General features: G+C 40.3%; 2 protein-coding genes across 2 annotated transcripts; one reads left to right on the top strand and one right to left on the bottom strand.

Moving 5' to 3' along the window:
* Positions 1 to 24: 24 nt before the first annotated feature.
* Positions 25 to 19,002, bottom strand: ETFDH (electron transfer flavoprotein dehydrogenase). The gene is made up of 13 exons (XM_041395877.1): positions 18,850 to 19,002; positions 16,876 to 17,022; positions 16,237 to 16,466; positions 15,845 to 15,926; positions 15,455 to 15,573; positions 15,076 to 15,153; positions 12,411 to 12,557; positions 10,524 to 10,664; positions 8,430 to 8,573; positions 3,403 to 3,571; positions 1,506 to 1,688; positions 934 to 1,155; positions 25 to 630 (listed from the first exon to the last, which is right to left on the bottom strand). The coding sequence occupies exons 1-13, from the start codon at positions 18,881 to 18,883 to the stop codon at positions 467 to 469; spliced, it is 1,860 nt and encodes a 619-aa protein (XP_041251811.1). The 5' UTR covers positions 18,884 to 19,002; the 3' UTR covers positions 25 to 466.
* An 84-nt stretch (positions 19,003 to 19,086) lies between these two features.
* On the top strand, positions 19,087 to 20,625 carry CUNH4orf46 (chromosome unknown C4orf46 homolog). Its single transcript, XM_041427992.1, has 2 exons — positions 19,087 to 19,311; positions 19,406 to 20,625. The coding sequence occupies exons 1-2, from the start codon at positions 19,150 to 19,152 to the stop codon at positions 19,559 to 19,561; spliced, it is 318 nt and encodes a 105-aa protein (XP_041283926.1). The 5' UTR covers positions 19,087 to 19,149; the 3' UTR covers positions 19,562 to 20,625.
* Positions 20,626 to 20,964: the final 339 nt, after the last annotated feature.

The following is a 20,964-nucleotide window of genomic DNA, read 5'->3' as shown; positions in this document are numbered from 1 at the left end:
AAATGTAACACTTCAAAGCAGTGACAATTTTCTAGACTGATTTATTTCCCTGACTGCCAGGTATCATTATCATTACATGTAAATCACTCCATCTAGAGAGAGAAAATACTTTTTTAAAGGTGGGTCTTAAATTATTCCACCATATGCACAATTCTGGATATGGCTCCTATTATCACTGAACTTCAGCAGTAAATCCAAGATCCAAAGCTCCTTTGTCAGTCCTGATAAGAACTTTTGCCTGTCATACAGCTCCTGTAAAGAAGTGCTATTTAAATAAGGCTAGGGTTTAATCTGAAGGCACCAACTTTCTATTTAATGCAACAGTCAAATGTAAAATTCAGAATGGCACATTAGTCTCAAACTCATTTAAGTCAGTGCTGTACATCAATTACGCTGCAGCATAAAATACCCCAACATATTTGGGGTATTTTATATTCAGAAGTCACTGAATAGATCTCCTGTTAGTTTACATTCCGTTATAAGCTGGTCCTCCTCCACCTTCAGGTACTACCCAGTTAATGTTCTGACTTGGGTCTTTAATATCACATGTTTTGCAGTGGACACAGTTCTGAGCATTTATCTGCAGCCTTGATCCTTCTCCCGTTTCCAGAGGAACATACTCATAGACTCCTGCAGAGACAAGAAGGGAGTTAGCACTTTGCTGAACAGCTTCCCCCTGCATGTATACTCTACCTACCAGCAAGTGTAACAAGGGAAGTATATTACTAATGTGACTTAATTCCCTTCTAACATGTTTAACAATTATTTAATCACAAAAGTACTGCTAACATGTTTTAAGACCTTCAGCTGAACCCCCTTCTGGGAGGAAAACTGGGGTAGAATGCTTGAAGTGAGTAGGAGGCCAGGTGGACCCTTCGTCCTTGAGTCCTTCATCTTGCAGAAACAGCTGACACACACATTTTTGTTACCTACCTGCTGGACAAAATCTTTGCTCCGGTCCATCGAATATGGCCAGGTTCCTGCTCACAGGCACGCTGTCATCTTTGAGAGTTAAATGAGCAGGCTGGTCATGTTCATGGTTGGTACCACTTAAAGCCACAGATGACAGGAGATCAAAGCTGATTTTTCCATCGGGCTTTGGGTATTCAATAGGGGTGCAGTCTTTGGCTGGCTTGAGCTGAGCAAAATCTGGTCCTAAATACATTTTCAATAAATTTCAGTAGAGAATTATTATAATTTGTGGTTACTCAAGAACAATTTAACTAAGCTGTTTTCACTTCCCTTGTCATCAGAATGAAGTACTTCATAAAAGGTAGCCTTTTTCACAAGACAAATACCTATACCACGTTATACTAAGCAACGTTTTAATGTCTTAATTTATATTGTGTAGTAGTTGATATGACAGTCTGCTTCAATGCTTTATCATCTATTTCTTTTGCACACTTTAAGGCCTCATGGTTGGACCAGTGTGCACTAGGTGAAACTAAGACCAGAAAAGACTGATGTACAAATTGAGAATCTTCTTCAGGAGATAATGAAATTACCTGGATGTTTTAATGTCCACGGTTCCATTCCTCTCAGTAGCCAATAAAATATGCCTGTATATATCATTCCTCCATACACACCAAGTATGCTGTGGCAGGATGGTCGGATGTTTCTCACTGCATACAGCTCTTTCCAGACCCAGGACTTCTTCAGGTTCTCTTCATATTCTTGCACATCAAGCCCTAAGGCAGTACATTACTTGTTAGGTACTTACAGTACATCAAGACTATCCTTGATATAAAAAAAATAAATGCTGAATAAAAGCAATTGCTAGCAATGAAATCAGCAAAATGAGAATTTCAGGGCTGTAAGCTAGGAATATATTAGACAACATGTTTCAGCCTCTTGAATAAGAGACCTGTTTTGTTGGCAGACATGTACTGCTGCTTTGTAGCCTCTATTAAATGAGCCAGAACCATTAAATTGTCTCAAAACTGAGCAAAGTATAATCAGAGAGGTGGCTCCATTGGCACCTCTGTGGGAAAGCAGCTACTCACTCACAGAATCTGAGTGCTGACCAGGACAGTCTACCTGTGATCCAAAGCCAGGTTTGCAATTATAATGTCAAGTTTTAAAGCTTTTTCCAAAGAAATTTTACAACCAAAGTCCCATTTCAGTAACTATGGCTATCGCCCAATGGATAATGCCAATGGCAGATAATTTCTTCCTTTGTATTTAGCACATTCATGAGATGTATTTGACTGCAAACTTTTGATTTAAACTCTTTGTATTCTTTACAAATACTAGATATTTCACACTTGATACATCTACCACGGTGTAGTTAAAGCCAAGTAATTATCTTTAAAAATAATGTTTCTTCAAATGAAAATTATTTGAGAGCCTTCTCTTTACCATTCTCCATTACTACTGCATAGGAATAAATGTTCTAAATAATCAGTTTTAAGCCCTTTCTACACATGAAAAGCATGCTTCAGTAGTATTTCCCATAAAGCCCATTACCCCTGCAAAGAGAAGAAAGTGGGCTGGAGTAGTCCAGTTTTGATGAGACTGGAAAACAGCATATAAAACCTGTCCATAATCAAACAAGAGTGGCACACTACCCACCAACAGTGTTTATAGCTTCAGATGGATGCTAAGCATTTTAGCATGTCTAGTTGAAGCTTTAATTGTTCAGCACACCTTCTGTGTATGGTGCATTTCAGCTGAATAAGGCTTGAATCCACCAGTACAGAGAAGAGATTTCTAAAATAATCATCATGTGGCACCAAGCTATAGTGTCTTATCTCCAGAGTGACTGAAATTCTAATTCTCTCCCTACAGACTTTATTAAGAGATTTAAGGGGACAACTAAGGCTTAAACAAATCACTACAAGGTGGTCAGGGTCAGGTGATTACTACAATGTGCTTGTATTATGTATAAAATAAAATACACTTAGTCACAAACTGAAACAACTAAAAGATTAAAAGACAGAATAAAGGACTGAACAAAAACAGGATCCTAACAACAGCAAGAGCAAATTTGAAAAATCTCACGCTCTTTTGCTTACATTTAATCTATTTCTTTTTTTTCCCCCTCCTGTTTCAGCAGGTTTTCAGTAACAGTTTCTGAATTATAAAACTCTACTTTTTATTATGTTTGTAGGAATTAAACTATTCTTCTTTACTTATACAAGAAGCATAAGCTTACTTTTCAGATATTCATTAGAGCTTCTACCTTCTAGTAGAATCAATACTTATGAGTAACAGCAAATATTAATTTCTTTCATAAATCATTTGACATTATCAATAAACAATAAAATATATTTTAAACACACCCATTTAATGATTTATTAACATTTCCAACTAATTCATTCAGCCAGATTAATTACTGCTGTTTGCTGGTGGTGGTTCTAATTGAACACAAGGTAATTACAACTCCAAGTGCAGTGATCTTACCTATTGTCTTTGATTGGAGATTTTCATTGATCAATCGACTAAAAATGGCTTCTGAGGCCAACATGCCACTTTTCATTGCAGTATGTGTTCCTTTGATCTTGGGAACATTCAGGAGTCCAGGACTGCAACCAATTAATAATCCACCTGGGAAGGTGAGTTTGGGTATTGACTGAAGGGAAAACAGAGAGAAATGTTTTGTTCTTCTTTATCTTTGTTCTTGTTTGTTGAAGTGAAAATATCATTCTCGAAATTGAAGTGGCATAAGGCTTGAGTGTCCTTTCCACTTCCAGACTTGGCACGTGTACTGTCTAAACATACACCAGCTACTGCACTTACTCATGGAATTTGAGCATAGTATGCACATAGGAACACAGACACTGTACTTGTGCTGAACACCAAACTGACATTTTCCTTACATCCTATCTACAGCTGCCTTATCTGCAGCAAAACTCCAGTAGTGTCACCCATTGATATGGCTTTCGTCCTTCAAGCACAAGTGAATTTTATAAAATAAAAACCCCCATTTGTTTCCCTGATTTCCACACAGTAAGTTGTACTCATCTCACCTCATAGTGCTTTTTTCCACAAATCTTTTTCTGTGAAACTGCACAATGCTATCATGCCTGCCCCCCTCCTCCTTATTTTAGAAGTTGCTCACAGGCAGCAAATATATTCTGGTGCAAAATCACCATCTTACTCCCATGCTGTAAGCATAATGTCATAGAGTATGGTCAACTCCCAAACCTAACACAGCCAAGATGATTTGCAAATATCAGATCAATAGTGTTAATATACTATGTTAGACACCTATATTAACTAAGGAATACCTCAACTACCAACGTGATTAAGATTTTACACTGGGAGCAGCTTTAAAATGCAGACTGACTGCAGAACTTGGAGCAGAAAGCTCTGATCAAAGCCTAAGTCACAAATTGCTGAAGGTTAAGTTTTGAACGTACCTTCCTCCAAAAGTCTTTAGTGCTGAGCAGCACATCTTAATCTAACATCCTGCTTTTATTAAAACTGTCTGAAAGAGTTAATTTTGCAGTAACCTAAATACTAAACAAGTAGTTGAATTTCATGAAGAAGGTAAAAAAAATTGATCCCTTGGAATTTAGGGTAACCCAAACCAAAAGTTTTGTTTCTTCTGCTTGTTCAATTGTTACCTCTTTACTAGTCACACAGGACTGCTTACTCTTGTATAGTCGTATAGCAATCACTAAAAAAAGGTTAAATTGCACAGCATTTCCTCTGTGTTTTGTGCAATTTGTTTAATCAGAGACATAGTGATTTGGTTCATAGGAAAGGTAGTTCAGGCTGAAAATACAACTACAACTTTTCTGGGAAAAGAAATTCTAAGTTCAGCTACATAACTCTGTTTCAAAGGGATTAAGTATGTGGGATGTTCTCTCTTTTCTCAGCAAACAGCCATTCTATGTTATCTATTAGGATTCAATGGTGCAGCACTGACATAAGCACAGGAAGACTTCTTGACTGACTCTGAATTGCATAGAAAGATGGTGATGAAGTACTTTTCTTCTGCAGACACTGTTTCACGCAATATGCACAGTGACCCACCATACTGCTAAAGAACAGATGAGATTAAAGGTGAGTCATGTAACACAAAAGGCAGCACATACTGCAGCTTTGGTAGCAATTCTCGTTATCAGTACTATGGCACTTGGTGCCTGCTTTCACAGTCGGTGGAAGAAACACATCATGCCCCTGAGATACAGACACAAAACAAGGCTGCTTTAGAGAAGGGTCTCACAGTCTCTTGCCTGCTGGCAGACAGGAAACCTCATGTTCTTCCTCCCCTTAGCTCCAGACCAGGGCTTAAAATCTGTTAAGTGAGTCTAATATTTGACACTTAAATGGGTTGTCAGGTGTTCCCCTCGATATTCATAGCATACACTGCTCAATAACTGCAAGACCTTTTTCTCCACAAAACTCTTAAACCTTTCAGAAGTTTTTGATAAAGACAAAATAGAGGTGCATGGGAATTTAGGTGCTTTGTTTTGCAATTTTAATCAAGATAATAAATAGTAGCTACAGATATTAAGTTACTAAACTCTGATCCTTCCTTCCCCATACATTATAAAACACGTGCACACTCTCTCCCCCTTCACTCTGTGCTAAAGATTGAAGATCATGGCCATCAGATTATCTATAACAAAAAAACTGAAGTTGATGGTAATTCTATACACCTATTTGATGCAATTCTGTTACCAAAATCAAAAACTGGAGCTATGGAATAACTTACATAAGAAAATATTCCTGGACTACAGTGATACAAATGAGTCAGACTGCTACAGTTATTAATCAAAGCAACACATGCAAAAGAAGAGCTAATCTTAAAACTCTTCCTAAGTGAATCATCAATAAAGCTTTTTTTTACTGAAGCCATATATTAAAAAAGTCTTGTAGAAGAGTAACTTCATGATCAACTAATCAAATCTATCTACAGGAAATTAAAAAACCCCACCAAAAAACCAACAAAGCAAAACATGCTTTTATATTAGGAACAATGGAATGTAAGGGACATATTGGTTTAAATCCAGCAAAGATGTCCAAAGATGAGGTAGAGATGTGCACGATCTATAGTTCTACTGTGTAACTTAGCACAATGTCTGTGAGTGACTTAAAAAACACTGTATTCTTTCAGCTATAGGTTTTGAGTATAAGGAGGGTGCAACTAAAGTTACACTCTGGCTACTTCACCAAAGCCAGAAATTCAGTGACTATGTGTGATAGAGAAACCAGTGGAAACAGGGTGGAAAAAGAAGCCCCTCTTGCATAAAAGCCTAGATTAAAACATCTTGGTATTTTTCAAGGTATCTGTGCTAATAATGGAGTGGCAATGGCTTTTGAAATAAGCCAGTAACACAGCTATGTTACAATGTGATATGACACATTTCCACTGCAGACTGGACAAAATCAGCGCTGATTCAATGTGCGGCATGGGTGCAATCCAGTTGCTTCCTGAACTCACATGACTCACTGCCAGGAATGCACACTGGGGTCAAAGCCTAACTCCACATGACATGGACAAGAGTGAAGCTGTGATGAAATTCTGCTTGTATTGCAAGAACCTCGTGAAGCCACGTTTATACTTTAAGAAGAGGTTCAAAAAGGAAAGGCAAAGTAGTCAGAGGGCAGAGTGTCATGGCCCCACATACAGGCTGTACATCATGGATACTCAGGCTAGTTTTAAAGTCCAAACTGAAAGGAGCATCTAGAAGATGGATCTGGGAGTACAGAACATACTGCCACACCTTGTGTTTCAAGATGAGAAGCTAACAGGTTGAATGTACTTCAAAACTGTTAAATATAAACTCCAGACCATTTTTCTCCAGCCCTTTCAACTGACCTTAGTCATAAAGGTCAGTATTTAAAGGGAAATTTATTCATCAGAAAGTCTTGATGAATACATATTCAAAATTTTACCTTTTGCATTATTTAAGTTATCAAAATGACCAACGTATTCCATCTCCCAAGAAAGTGGAAATTCAAAGCTGTGCATGAAAGAAACTCAAGGTATTTGTACTTGAAGACGTAAAGATTTACCTGCCGAACTACATTACAATTTCAGCACCCTCAGTGACTCAAGGCTCAAGCACTGAAAAGGAGTTGTTTTTGCTGGGATAAATAAGTAATTTGGAAGACCCCACAGGAGCAGATTAGTGGTACTACCCTGTCTTCCCCAAGATTCCACAAAAGATTGTGGCACCTTTGCTGCTGAATATTCTTGACCGCAATATAAATTCCACTTCACTGGCTGCTCATAGCTTGGACGAACACGCTGCTGGGTAACAACTCTGGATGTCTGGGCTCAGAGAATGGTGGTGAGTGCAGTTACATCCCGTTGGCAGTCAGTCACTAGTGGGGCTCCCAAGGGCTCAGTACTGGGGCCAGACCTGGTTAATATCTTTATCAATGACCTGGACAACGGGATTGAGTGAACCCTCAGTCAGTCTGCAAGCAGCACAAAGATGGGTGGGAATGTTGATCTGCTGCAGAGGATGGATCTATGGACCAAGGCTGATCAAACTGACATCCAGTAAGGCAAAGTGCTGTGTCCTGTCCTTGGGTTACAACAGCCCCATGCAGTGCCTTAGGCTTGGGGCAGAGCGACTGGAAAACTGCCCAGCAAAAAGAACACGGGAGGTCCTGCCAACTGAACATGAGCATGTGCCCAGGTAGCCAAGAAGGCCAGTGGCATCCTAGCTTGGATCACAAATAGTGTGGCCAGCAGGACCAGGGCAGCGATTATTCAGCTGTAGTCAGCAATGGTGATGCTCCATCTTGAATCCTTTGTCCATTTAAAATTTAGTTTTGGGCCCCTCACAAGACACTGAAATGCTGGAGTGTGTATCTACAGAATGGCAATGGAATTTATGAAGGGCCTGGAGCTCGGGTCTTAAGAGAAGCAGCTGAGGGAGCTGTGAGTGTTTAACCTGGAGAAAAGGAGGCTCAGGGGGGACCTTATTGCTCTCTACAACCACCCGAAAGGAGGGTGCACTGAGGTGAGGGTGAGTCTCTTCTCCCAAGTAACAAGTGACAGGAAGAGAGGAAAGGAGCTCAAGTTGTGCCAGAGGAGGTTTACACTGGACACTAGGAAAAATATCTTCACAGGAAGGGTTGTCAAGCACTTGCGCAAGCTGCCCATTGAAGTGGTTGAGTTGCCATGCCTGGATAAGGCATATAGATGTGGCACTTAGGGACATGGTTTAGTGGCGGACTTGGCAGTGGTGGACTAGTTATTGGACTAAATTATGTAAATGGTCTTTTCCAGTCTCAATGTTTCTATGATTCTGTATTTAATTGAGAAAGTAAAGTGAGTGTGTCAGAAGACTTTCAGTAAGACAGAGCCTAAAACTAGCAAATCTCAGCAGCCAGTACCCAGCAAGAAAAGAAGGTTTTTCTGTCCAGCAAAACATTTGGTAGCACATGCAACCCAAATCTACAGCACTAAATATAAGGCTACAGAGAACTCAAAGATAAAAACTTTGTGAAAAAAAAGTTACCTGGATACCACCTTCATTTAATGCTCTGGCACCATAGGCAATCCTTGTTCCACCCTCCAAAGTAGGCTGTACACTAGGATGGTGCTTCCACCTCTGAAATTCCCTAAATGGATTCAAATAGGGATTTTGATAATCTAAACCAACCTTAAAAAAAAGAAAAAAGTGCACATTAATAAGGTATGAAATTTCAACAAAAAATGGAAATTAAAGTAATTGCATATTACCATATCAAGTCTTTAAATCTATTTTATAATAAAGCAACCTCAGGATCTTTCTATTTAAAACTACTGCCAAAAATATATTTTATTAATGGTACAGCAGGAGCAAATCCAAAAATTTGCTGCTACATGTCTGCTCTTGTACTTATCTGAAATATGGAAAATATTTAATTGCATTGTAGCCTCCTTTCAGTTGTCTTTGGGATAAAAAGGATTAAATTAAGCATGATTTAATGGGTGGGATAAGCAGCAAAACTTGTTTTAAATTTGCATTTCATACGTCTCCCAAAAAAAGCTGGAAAAAGAGGCAAACAATTATTTTTTGATTGTTATGTCCTTGTGCTCCCATACTTTAAACAGTTCTTCAAATTATTTAGTAGTCAATTATAATTTCCAATTAGGTGAGCCGTTGTAATAAAGCACAGGGGAGCAATGATGAAAGCAGAAAATGGGATAAAATAGATTGCCAGTGGGCTGGATGCCCAGGATTTCTACACATTTGAGAATTTGACCAAATATATACTCTGCATTTCGCATCTTTAAGATACTCTTAAAAAGAATTCTCTTGCTGAATTTTTCTCTTTTGAGAAAGGGATTATTTCTGGTTCCTGTGAGCTTTATTGGAGATAAGTAACAAAATACATCATGAGTCAGCAGCAATTAAGACTTTGGTATCTGTGGCAGCTCACTACTTTTAGAGCAGTGCTTGCATCTGTGTTGCTGACAAGACAAAATTAATGAACAAGTTCCAAAATAAGGGTAAAATAACCCTACTACAAGAATCATCCCAGACTGAAATAGGTATAAAGCTCAAAGACAAAAAAGTGATTGTGTGTTCACACAGAAGTTGATTTTTTCCTCTCTGGAGAGAATATGAACATTACTGATTACCTACCATTCTCTGCAAGAATCAGAGCTCTCAGCCCTTCTAAAATCAAACAGAATTTGAGTATCCACTGTATGTACTTATCAACTCCAATACTGGAAATCTGCACAGGACAAGTATGTGTGTCTGAGAAAGTTAATGAGTTTTTTTTCAATGCTTGTTACAAAACAGACAAAAATAGAATTTTTCCATACACTCAGTAATCCTTCTGAAATCTAGGAGACAGAAGTGTCAGCTCAGTCCCATGCTGCTGAAAGTCCAATTTGTAAGCTTGACTCTTACAACATCTGTGTTGAAGCATGTGCACAGGGTAAATAGTGAATGTTTCATTTTGAACTGTAGGTGATAGAGAATATTTCCAATCCTTGCTCCTCGTATCACCTGGCTGCCAGAATGACACCAGGCTATCTCTAGAGATCTCACTGCTTCTGATAAAGTGGCAATCAGCAGGAAGAAACTGCCTGCCCAATTCAGAAAGGCAGCTGCTAAAGAGGGCAACACCAACAGGGGTGGAGAATACCAAAAACAAAGTGAAGAGCTCAGAAAATAAAGGGACATTACTAGGAGCATTGCAGTGCTTTCACTTTAGATATTTCTCCCAAAAAGTGGAGTTCCACACAAGGCTGACACATGAATTAGGAAATGGAACTGTACAAAGTGCATGTGATTTAGATTTCCTAACTTACAAGAATTTTTTGAGCACAGCTTTGATTAGTCATTTGGTTTTGCCATTACCAAAATTTGCTTGTTTTGCAAAGAAATTATGAGTAAGTTTTCTACTTGGTCTCAATAAAAGACATTGGATTAAAGACAGATTAATATGAAAAATTAGCCTTCCCTAGTATGGGCATAAGCACACTTAAGATTGAGAAAGGACTAAATTTGGTCTGTTCCTATTCTTGTATTTACATTTTCTCATTAAAACAGAGCAAAGAAAGTGCATAAAATGATCAAACAACATGTAAGAATGAAAAAACTAACGTCACCTACCACAAATCCAAGAGCAACTAAAGGCTCATGCTCATTTAAGTGATAAAGAAAGGATCCTCCATATGTATGTCTGTCTAATGGCCAGCCTACAGTATGTTCCACTCTTCCTGGTTTCCATTTCGTTTTATCAATAGTCCATAACTGAAATGAGGATGACCAAAAAATTACTTCAGATTGCAAAGTTTCAATAATATATTAAAAGACAAACACACAATTACATATAGGAGAAACTTAATTTACTCCTATGAGCAATGCAAAAATTCATACAGCAAAACACTAACTGTTCAGTATAGTTTTTTGGATTACCATTTAAGGTTTTCCAAATACCTCCCTTAAAATGTTGAGTATCAGAAAATGTGATTGGGACTCCAGTACTACACCCAAAATTTTCATTCAACCACAAGATTCCGAATATTTGACAGACACTTCTGCCACAGAATGCAATGCTTATGTTGAATTTTTTCTTTGAAAGTATTATTTTTTAATATAATTCTGTGAATTATCTTCTGAGTTTTTCAAGGTCAAGACAAAGCAATATGCCTGAGTTGATCTAAATATTTTCTGTCAAACAAATTGTCCCATCTCTGCTGTATTCTATACATTTCCAGTGCTCCACTGACCCATGGTGAACTCAGAGAAGCATTTTCATGTTTTCGGGAGTGAGTTCATTTTCTGCTCATTTCACAAAACATCTTTGCACCATGGAGGTACATGCCAGGCACAGTCTAATGACAGGAGGGCAGCTGAGCACCACAGATCAGCTCAAGCATTGAGGGCACATCTACAATAATGTTCCAGTTTAGATTAAGAGTACATTTTTGAGTGGGACTTCTGATTCCTCTCACTTACTGTGTTTTGGCTCACATCATACTGCAGCCAAGGCATGAACTGGATTTCTTCAATGTGAAGTTAAAAGACAGGGTCCTAAAAGTCCATCTAAAACATTCCAGTCATGAAAGAGCACTTAGTTCACAGGACTAGATCACAGCCAGTCCAAAGTAAAAATAAACCTGAGCCGTGCATAGTACGGATAACAGCTCATCAGCACCAGCTACTTCAGATCCACTCCTGCTGGATGGACTGCACTATTGGTTAAAGCAGACAGTCTCATCTGGAAGTATGGGAACTCTAGAATAAAACCCTTCTTTAATGACAATTTCTGTATTAGACACTGTAACTAAGATTATGTCATATTTACAAAATGGTTATTCTCTACAGAGTGTAAACTATTCATTTAACAAATATTTAATAGCTGTAAGCACATACTAAAGTAATTCTGTTATAGTCAAAATTCTGAACATATTCTAAAATAATACAGCTCTTTTTCATGAGTGATATTTCCTGAGTATAGAATATTTTAAAAAGGAAACCTCATTCCTATCCCAATTTTATATGCCTAGTGAAGGGAGGTTTTTTTTTAAAGAAAGGCTCCTCCAGAAGGTGCTTCAGAGACCACGACTTATCATCTGAAACAGCTCTCCTCTCTCCCTTTCACTAACATACAGAAAGCCCATAGAAAGTATTTTCTTCCTTCCTCATGTACTAAAGCCCCCCAAAATTAGGCAGCACAGATTCCTTCCTTATTTAGCAGATATATGGAAAACAGATATCACAAACAACTGTAATCTGAAAATGCTAACAGAGCAGATTCACAAGTACCTCTAGTTATAACAGATACAAGAGAAGCAGCAGCTGAAGTGGAACAGTCACGACGTTCAGGGAGCATCTGCTCTGATCAGCTTCAGAACAGCAAAGATTCTGAAGTCTCAAAGTGTAACTCAGATTCTTTAATTCTTATGTCATAGAAAAATTAGCTAGAAAGCAAATAGAATCTACCTGAAAATCTTATGGTATTTTCTTTAATTGTTAAAATCATGCAAGTTGTACCTCTTTCAATCCAATGCCATAGCTCTGGGGTTGACAATTCTCCCTTAGATTGTATTTTTTGTACAGCTGTTTGGCTAGATGTCCATGACAACCTTCAGCAAAGACTGTGACTTTAGCATGGAGTTCCAAGCCTCTTTCAAACGTAGCCTGCAAAAGTACAGCACTTAATCAACAGTTAGGTCTGTGCCACACCAAACTCACAGCAAGAAAATGGAGAGTAATAAAGTGATTTTACACTACTTGGTAACACAGCTCAGAACCTACTTGCAAATTATAGTTCAGTTGTCTTTTCCACCTAACCATGACGCACCCCTGGCAAGTCCTGGAAGGGGATTCCAGTAGAGCAGCCCCACAGTGAATCGCTATTCGTCACTGACAAAGAGAATCTTTCCAGATCAGAGGATACTTACATCAAATCTGCTCATTCACAAGGTACAAAGGAACTCTGACAGACAAAGAAACTTTACTTTTTTTTTGTTAATTTTTGTTCATAAAGTCACATTACAATAAAACATTTTGTGTATGTGTCCCCCATAGACTAGACAGAACTACACACATGACACAGCCTAGACAGAACTACCATATCTGAAAAATCTGAACCACCCCTGCTCCCAAAAGGACCCACTGCTTCAGAATAATGACATTACTCCAATCTGATGTTTTAAAACATATAATAAAATTAAACTAAATAAAACACAATTATAAAAAAATTCTCATTAAAAATTCCAACAAGGATTGAGAACCAAGTAAGGGGAATTGGCATACTGCTGTATGAGTACATCACCTGCATCTGTGAGTGCACTGGACAACAATATAGATTATGTTTACAAATTTTTTATAATGAAAAAAAGCTTGATTTCAGTCAGAAAGTTTGATGTTGAAAAAGACAAGGAAAACAGTTTTGGATGAACTTCCAAAGCAGTAAACCATCTCAAGTGAGCACAGGCTTTGGTTTTTAGTTGTCTCTCAGGTGCAATCTTATTGTAACTTACAAATGAAAATGTTCCCTCTATTTGAGAATTACATTTAAACAGGAGTCATGGGATTTTGTGAAATTTTTTGTTTTCTTTGAATTTCTGATTGTCAGTGTGAACATGAATTAATTTTACAAAATACTAAACAAGAGTTACTTCTTGAATATACAGTGTCCACTTTGAAGTAGCTTTATATAAAACAACTACATCTCCACATTGTAAATATTAGAAATTCATTAATCTGAAACATTTCAGTAATGTGACAGAGCTGTATTTCATAATTAACAGCCTTCTCCTGTATCTACACAAGAATCAATGTGCAATTGCTACAATGTTTTTTTACCACTGTCATTTTTATTTGCTCGGCGCTGACTGCAAGGTGAAAATCTATTCATTAACCACAGTCTATTTGATTAGGCTCTGTATAAACACATTGAAGATACTCTTGCCTTGGAGGTTATACAAACTACACCTATTTTCCTGAGCCTTTATGCACTGGAGGCAATACCAACTGACAAAACTGACAGCTAAAAATCCTGAATTCGTGAGTGACAGTGCAGTAAAAACAGCTGCAGTAGAGGCACACTCATTAGGCACATGAAAGAAGTTAAGAGACACGTTCTCCCAGAACAAATGGGGAAAAAAATGAATCTACGTTTTGAGGATGTTAAGAAATACACCTAAAATAGTTCCTTCCCATCTTAAAACAAACTCAAACTCCCAGTGAAGCTGCACGCATTACTTGTGCCACCTTCTGGACAAAGCATACACTGGAAAATGAGAGCATGTCTGCCTCCTACAGCAGATAAACAATATTACACTGGAAAAATACATTACTCCTCCACTGGCTATATTATCTCAAAACAAAAAAGAGTCTTTTGTTCTCACTCCCTGCCTTAAATGGGGAAAAATAGCCCACACTTTATGTGAAAGTGAATACCTCTTTGAAACTCTAGGAAACTAGAATAAAACTGTATAAGAAAAGGAAAGTAAATGTTAAGAAAAAACTTGTACTCCTAATTTACGTAATCAAATAATTCTGTGTGAAAGTTGCTCCAAGTAACTCTGAGGTGCCACATTCTCCCAACATATTTTACAGGGAAATAGCACACTTAGGGCAGGTTCTGGATTCCACTGAACAAAACAAAAATCCAAGTGTGACACTTAGTGCAGATTACTGCATCCTTTTGGATGCAGAAATGTGACCAACCAGCATAAAGGTATAAAGACTCAGTGTGTACCTTGCCCCAAACAAGGCAGACAGACTATCAGCAAGTGCAGCTGTGGCTGTAAATATCAAGGAAACCAAACCAGCCAGAAGCACACACTCTTACCTGTTGCTAGTTACCAGATGGACTAAAGCTTTCTATTTCACCTTTGAACCTTTTTTCCAGGAGTTCCTGGAGTTCTTTCCCTTGTTTCCAGATTTCGCATATGCCAAAACACCCTTACATAATGTACTTCAGGACAACTTTTATGAAAAGGCTTTTTCTACTAATCTCAGAAGAATTTTACAATGCTCTGTGACAAGAACTTTCACAGGCAATCAATCCAATTAAATAGAGAGGGAAGACAGGTACTGAATTTTACAACTTTTCTTATGCTGCAGCAAGACTACTGATGGCAGCAGAAGCAGATGTATCACAATTTCCATAATTAGATCCCCAGTTATGGGGAAGATAGATACTCACTTTAGGTGCTCCATCCTTCTGAATGCCTACATCATTCGTTGCTATCCCTTTCACGCTACCATCTTCATGAAAAAGTACCTTTGGAAATATTTCAACACACAAACAAAAAACGTTGTAATGAAACTGAATCTATTAATTAAGAGTTCTAAAGCAGAACTTCTAAGCACTATGACTTAAATGGTCAAACATGAAGATTATGTATTTATTCACGTACTGTATGCACTTTGCTGGATCTGAGCCAGGGAATTTAGACAGAGAAACACAGTTTTCACAATACATATCGGTTAAAAGGAATGTTGCACATGTACAAATTATCATGACTGCACTGAAGGGGGTTCCAAAGCCACTTTTCATACACACACACTGATGTCATTAGTACCTCAGCTGCTGCATAGCCTGGATATATCTCAACACCCAAAGCTTCTGCTTGTTCACCTAGCCAACTCACAAGGTGGCCCAGACGTACTATGTAATTTCCGTGATTAACCATCGGAAGCCCTAGGCAAAAAAAGACACACACACATATAACACATCAGACACTAAGTAAAATAACCAAAGCTGTATACAGCAGATGTCACATCTACAGCTACTACCTTCCAGGTAATCTCATGTGTTATCAGAGCCATCATCTATGCAAAGTGTATCACTGTAACCTATTACATTCTACATACACTTGCTGCAGTACACTGAATCAAACTTCTTTTGATTCATGGAGAAGTTCAAAAAGACACAGAGGAAGCTGACTCTATTCTCCTTCACTAAACTTTACCTGGAAGTATTGGCACTGGAATTCTAGATGTCTCCGTTAAAATTCCAAACTTGTCTTCGGTTACAGGAGTATTAAGTGGAGCCTACAAAATATAAAATAGAAGTAGAGAGTTATGTTTTCTCAGCCAATCCAACAGAAACTACAAAATCAAACAACCAAACTGACAGTCAAGTACAGGTTTAGTATAGCACTTCTTTAGGAAGGTATCACAAGAGAGAAGATAAGGTACTTTATGAGGCAGAAGGTACCCATTTTTGTTTTGTTCCATCAATGTATTTTAAAATGGTACTAATTACTAATGCAACCAGGTACTGACTCATACCAGAATGAGTCAGATATGAAGTTCATTACAATCTAGTAATGAACTTTGGTGTTTACATGCTCATACATACCCCTCGCTCTTTCCAGTCTGGAAAGAGTTCTTCTAAGGACCTTGGCTCGAGACAAGCACCAGACAACGTATGCGCACCAATCTGAGAAGCCTTTTCCACCAGACAAACACGCACTTCTCTGCTGTGCTCAGCAGCCAACTGCTTGAGTCGAATGGCTGCAGAAAGGCCTGCAGGGCCTGCTCCAACAATCACAACATCAGCTTCCTCTGCAAATCTTTCCATATTTACCCCTGCAACAGAAAAAAATGATAATAACATAAGCCAATCTGCAATCTCCTCCAACTTCTGTCTCACTAATCCTAAACCCTCACGGTAAGAACAACTGAAAAAAACCAAGCAGATACATACTGAACAGAACTAAATCTTGTTGTGATAATCACTAAACCAAAAGCTGCTTGTATATTTTCTTTATGAAAACAAGCATAAAGTTGCTTCTGATACTATTTTATAGCATTAAAGACACTCGTGAGATAGCAAGCAAAAATTTCCTTGGAAATATTAGTACTGTATTTAAGCGTAGAGAATTTCCATAAAGAGAAAAAAAACAGCAACACATTTTACTCTCTTTAAGACTAAGCAACGACAATCATAATAACAATGACAATAAAGCAGCTTTTAAAGAATGCAATGTTTTTTTACCTTCCCATCGTTTGTCTTTGTCCCGAGGATGAATTGTGTAGTGTGTAGTTATGCGAGGCACAGAGGCAGTAGAGGCACATCGTGAGACACGCAGCGAGAGAAGGCAATCTTTCTTTATCAACTTCAGAGCATGAAAGCACTGACGTGCTGCAAAAACCAGAAACAACTTTGTCAAGTCAGTACTTTTCCAAATTTTTCAAAGTTTCAGAGATGCAAGTAGCACAACAAATATGACAGCTTCCCCCTCACAAAGGCTACCAGGTGACATGAAGATGAGGAACCATAAACACAGATTTTTACATTTTCAAGTTAGGAGGATACTATGTAATTTTTTATCAGGAGAAAAAAAAAGAAGCCTCCCCTTTAAGCATTCTTTACTCAGTACACAGGCCAGCCATGCACAGCTGACATAGGATAATATGTGTATACACAACTGCCAAACACATTTTAAGTTCTGATTTAATTTTGAACTTCAAAAGTTTTATTTCAAACTGCATTGAAAGTGACCAAACAATGATAGAAACAGGACATACAAGTTTAGCTCTGACATCTCAACACATGTTGAGACACACAGCTTGGGCTACTAATACTGGGCAGTTCAGCTAAAGTACATGCCATGGTCTGCAGTAAAAGCACAGTCTTGAATTCAAGTGTGCTTAGCCAAAGCTAGGAACAGTAGATAGAGGTAACCATTACCTTTGCTGCAGATACAGTAACTGTTGTGAAAACAAATTAGAATTTCTGTGTAAGCAAATGGATGGAAAAGAAAAATTTCAAATTATCAATCCTGGACTTTTTTCAGAGGGCTATTACATATCATAGTTTTCCTCTTTTAGAAACAAATAATAAATGTGTGTGATCTGCAATAAAAAACTCTAGAACAGTTAGTACGAAAACTAGTTACAGTTAAAAGATCTGTGAACTAATGCACCTTGGCTAATAATTTTCTTTCCTTAAAAAATTCTCTATTTTCAGGGATAAAGAACACCATATTTAAAGTGGAGTATTTCTGTAAAACTACGTAAGTAAAATCACCAGCATACTATGATTGAAACTTCTGGTTGAGAATGGCTACCCTTGAAAAAGGCCAGCGCAAGCATGCTGTGTCATAACCCTGCCTGGTGACAGTAAGGACAGAGGTCTCTATATGCAAGGTAGCAAGTATTATCCATGTTGGTTCCTTAACAGATATTCTGTACCTAACCAACATAACATAAAAGCTATTATCATGCCACCTCATGACTCTTAATTATTCTTTACCTGCAACCAGGCAGGACAACAAGTACTCTATAAGGTTGGTAACATCTACACATACACATATTAAGTTATATATACTTAACTTTCAGGACTTTTTTTATTTGACCATAACTGATGGTACTAAGAATCACACAGCATATTAAAAAAATAATTTAATTTGCGCATATGCAAAAGAAGTGAAACTCTGCTCCGAACACGTCTGATAACAGCAGAGCTGGGTGCAAACGCTGGACGGGCAGATTCTTGCCCAGCGGGCGCACAGTGCCTGGGCCACGACGCTATGGAGAGCGCAGGGACTCGGAAAGCGACGGGAAACGCCTGCACGAGCCAGGCGATCCCCAAGGAGAAACTTTGCGGCAGTTCTTCACTAACAGCTGTCGGGATGCTGTCTCCACAGCTATCTCCCAAGCAAGGACACTGGTTCCACCGCTTTATGTCACCCTTTAGAGCAGGTGACAGCTAGCGTCGCTCAAAGATCCCGCCCATCTTTTCAGGCACCCCGCTGCAGGTGAACAACCCCCGCCAGTACCAGGGAGCCGGGCCGCGCTCACGCACAGCGCTGTCCTCCGGCCCTGGGGCGCACAGAGGCCCCGGGCAGGGGGAGCCACGGGGTCCCTCCCGCCCGCCGGCCCCGCCGCGGCTCCGCGCCCGCCCGGACACCGGCGCGGCCCGGCCCGGCCCGCGGCCCGGGCCCTCCAGCCGGCCCCGGCGCGTTACCTCGGCCGGCGGACGGGCAGCGGTAGAACAGCATCGCAGCGGCCCCGGGCACCGTCCGCTTCCCGCGACCGCCCCGCGCACAGCCCGCCGGCCTCGCCTGTCGCGCCTGCGCGCCCGGCCACGGCTCCGCCCCGTGCCGGCGGCAGGACTACAGCTCCCAGAGCCGCCCGCGGGGGCGGTGACTGCAGCCGCTGCCGGCCCATCTGCGGCCCCGGCGGCGCTCGGCGGGAGCGGGACTGGGCGTGCCGTGGGCGGCGCTCGGGCGGGAGGCGCGCCCGGCGCGGGAGAGCCGAGCGGGACATGGCCGAGGCGGGGCCGCTGCCGCCCGCCGCGGTGCCCGAGAGCTCGCCCGGCGCCGAGCCCCGGAGGGTCCGCCGCGGGAGCGAGGGGTCGGGGTCGCCGGAGCTGCCCGGCGGCGACACGCGGGAGCTGCTGGAGGAGGTGGAGATGCAGATCGACGACGTGAGTGCGGCGCGCTGCCCTCGGGCGGGCTCCGGGGCCCCCTCGAGGCGCTGCCGGGCGCCGGCGACCCCCAACCTCTGTGCCGTCCCTCCAGGCCGCCTTCTCGCTGGCGAAGATCCTGGAGGCGACGTCGGCCGTGTCGGCCCAGGTGGAGGAGCTGGCCACCAAGTGCTCGGAGAACGCCCGGTTCCTCAGGACGTGGCGGGACCTGCTGAGGGAGGGCTACGAGTCGCTGAAGCCCAGCGGCTGACGCCGGCCCTGCCCGCCGAGCCGCCCGCTCGGGGCTCCTTTCGACCGCCGGCCGCCCTTAGGGACCACGCGTGGAGTTCTGTTTTCCCCCAGAGTTCTTTCTCAAATACTTGAGGGCTCTCGTATGGATGTTTTATGTTAGTCTACCCAATTAAAAAAAAAACAACTTTGGTTAGGGAATCGGTTTTGCCTTTTAGATTCTTCGTTGAAGCTCAAGCGATCTCTTACTCTCCTATTTTTTCTCTCTCTTTTGTGCTAACGTGATAGATACAAAGTTAGTATGAGTGCTGCGTTCAGAACTCAGTACTGGTAGGGAAGCGGTGTCCTATGATAAAGAATTGTCAGCCCTCCTTTTTAAGAGCTGTCACCAGCAGAAACCCTGCCAACCCCGGAGAAACTTCAACTAACTTCTTTTTGTTACACGTACTTTTTCTTCACTTTGAGTATGGGACAATGCAACAAGTTGTGGCTTATTTATGAGCTGTAGAAAAATCCTATATACCAAATCTTACTATTTTTAGCAGTATTGCAAGTATGTCTATAAAGCTGCAGGTTATTTTTGCAAGATGTTTTATTACTGCAAACAATTTTACCCAACCTTTAGTTGTAATTAAGTGCCTTATGATGAACCCTGTATCTCTGCAGGGTAGGAATTTAGCAGCATTTACTGATAGGATGGATTATTTTGAACCGTAAGTAAAACCTTCTATTGGAATAGGATCTGTGACATGTATTCTCCCGTCTCTGGGGAAGCACCTCAGAGTTTTTCAGCTCTGTCCTGTTTTTTATCTTTGCCTTAAGCAGTGACTAGTTTGATAGTCTAGAGCTTACTGTTAATAGAACCTTTTGGTCTGAAGGATGGCTGATCTGTAATAAATAGCTGTCCTGACACTCCTGTACCTTAGCCAGGCACTGTGGAAAAAAGTAATGCTAGATGCAATGGCAGGCTGCAGGAGAATGTGACTCGGCCACGACTTATTAGCAGGCCTTATTTTCACTTATAGGACTTTGAGAAAGACCCGCTGTAGCTTGCTTATCAAAACAATAAAGAAGTTGCAAAAATTATGAAGTATTGTCTATTATTGTGTTACTGACAGAAACAAAGGTGACAGTGGATATAACCATAATCACGTGTAGAGAAAAACAAGTAATGGCAAGGTCAGGGATCCTTGCACATCTCACCAAAGGCAGTTGCAGTCCTTGAGAGGGCTTGGCCCCTGCTGAGTAAGGAACTTCTATTGAACTGAGTTCTAATTGTCCGTGGCAGGATTTTGCTTAGGTGTTTTTAACCCCTACAACCCGAAATGTTGCTAAATAGCTTGGAAAAGAAGTCGTTTTGTTCAGCAGATAATATTTTATTTCAGTAGAACATACAGTAGTGGAAACAAGATGCTTAACAATCTT

The sequence above is a fragment of the Onychostruthus taczanowskii genome, unplaced genomic scaffold (assembly GCF_017590055.1).
Source record: "Onychostruthus taczanowskii isolate IOZ18803 unplaced genomic scaffold, ASM1759005v1 scaffold12, whole genome shotgun sequence".
Lineage (NCBI taxonomy): Eukaryota > Metazoa > Chordata > Aves > Passeriformes > Passeridae > Onychostruthus > Onychostruthus taczanowskii.
Note: the sequence above shows the minus strand (reverse complement) of the source record. Positions and strands in the feature narration are given on the sequence as shown.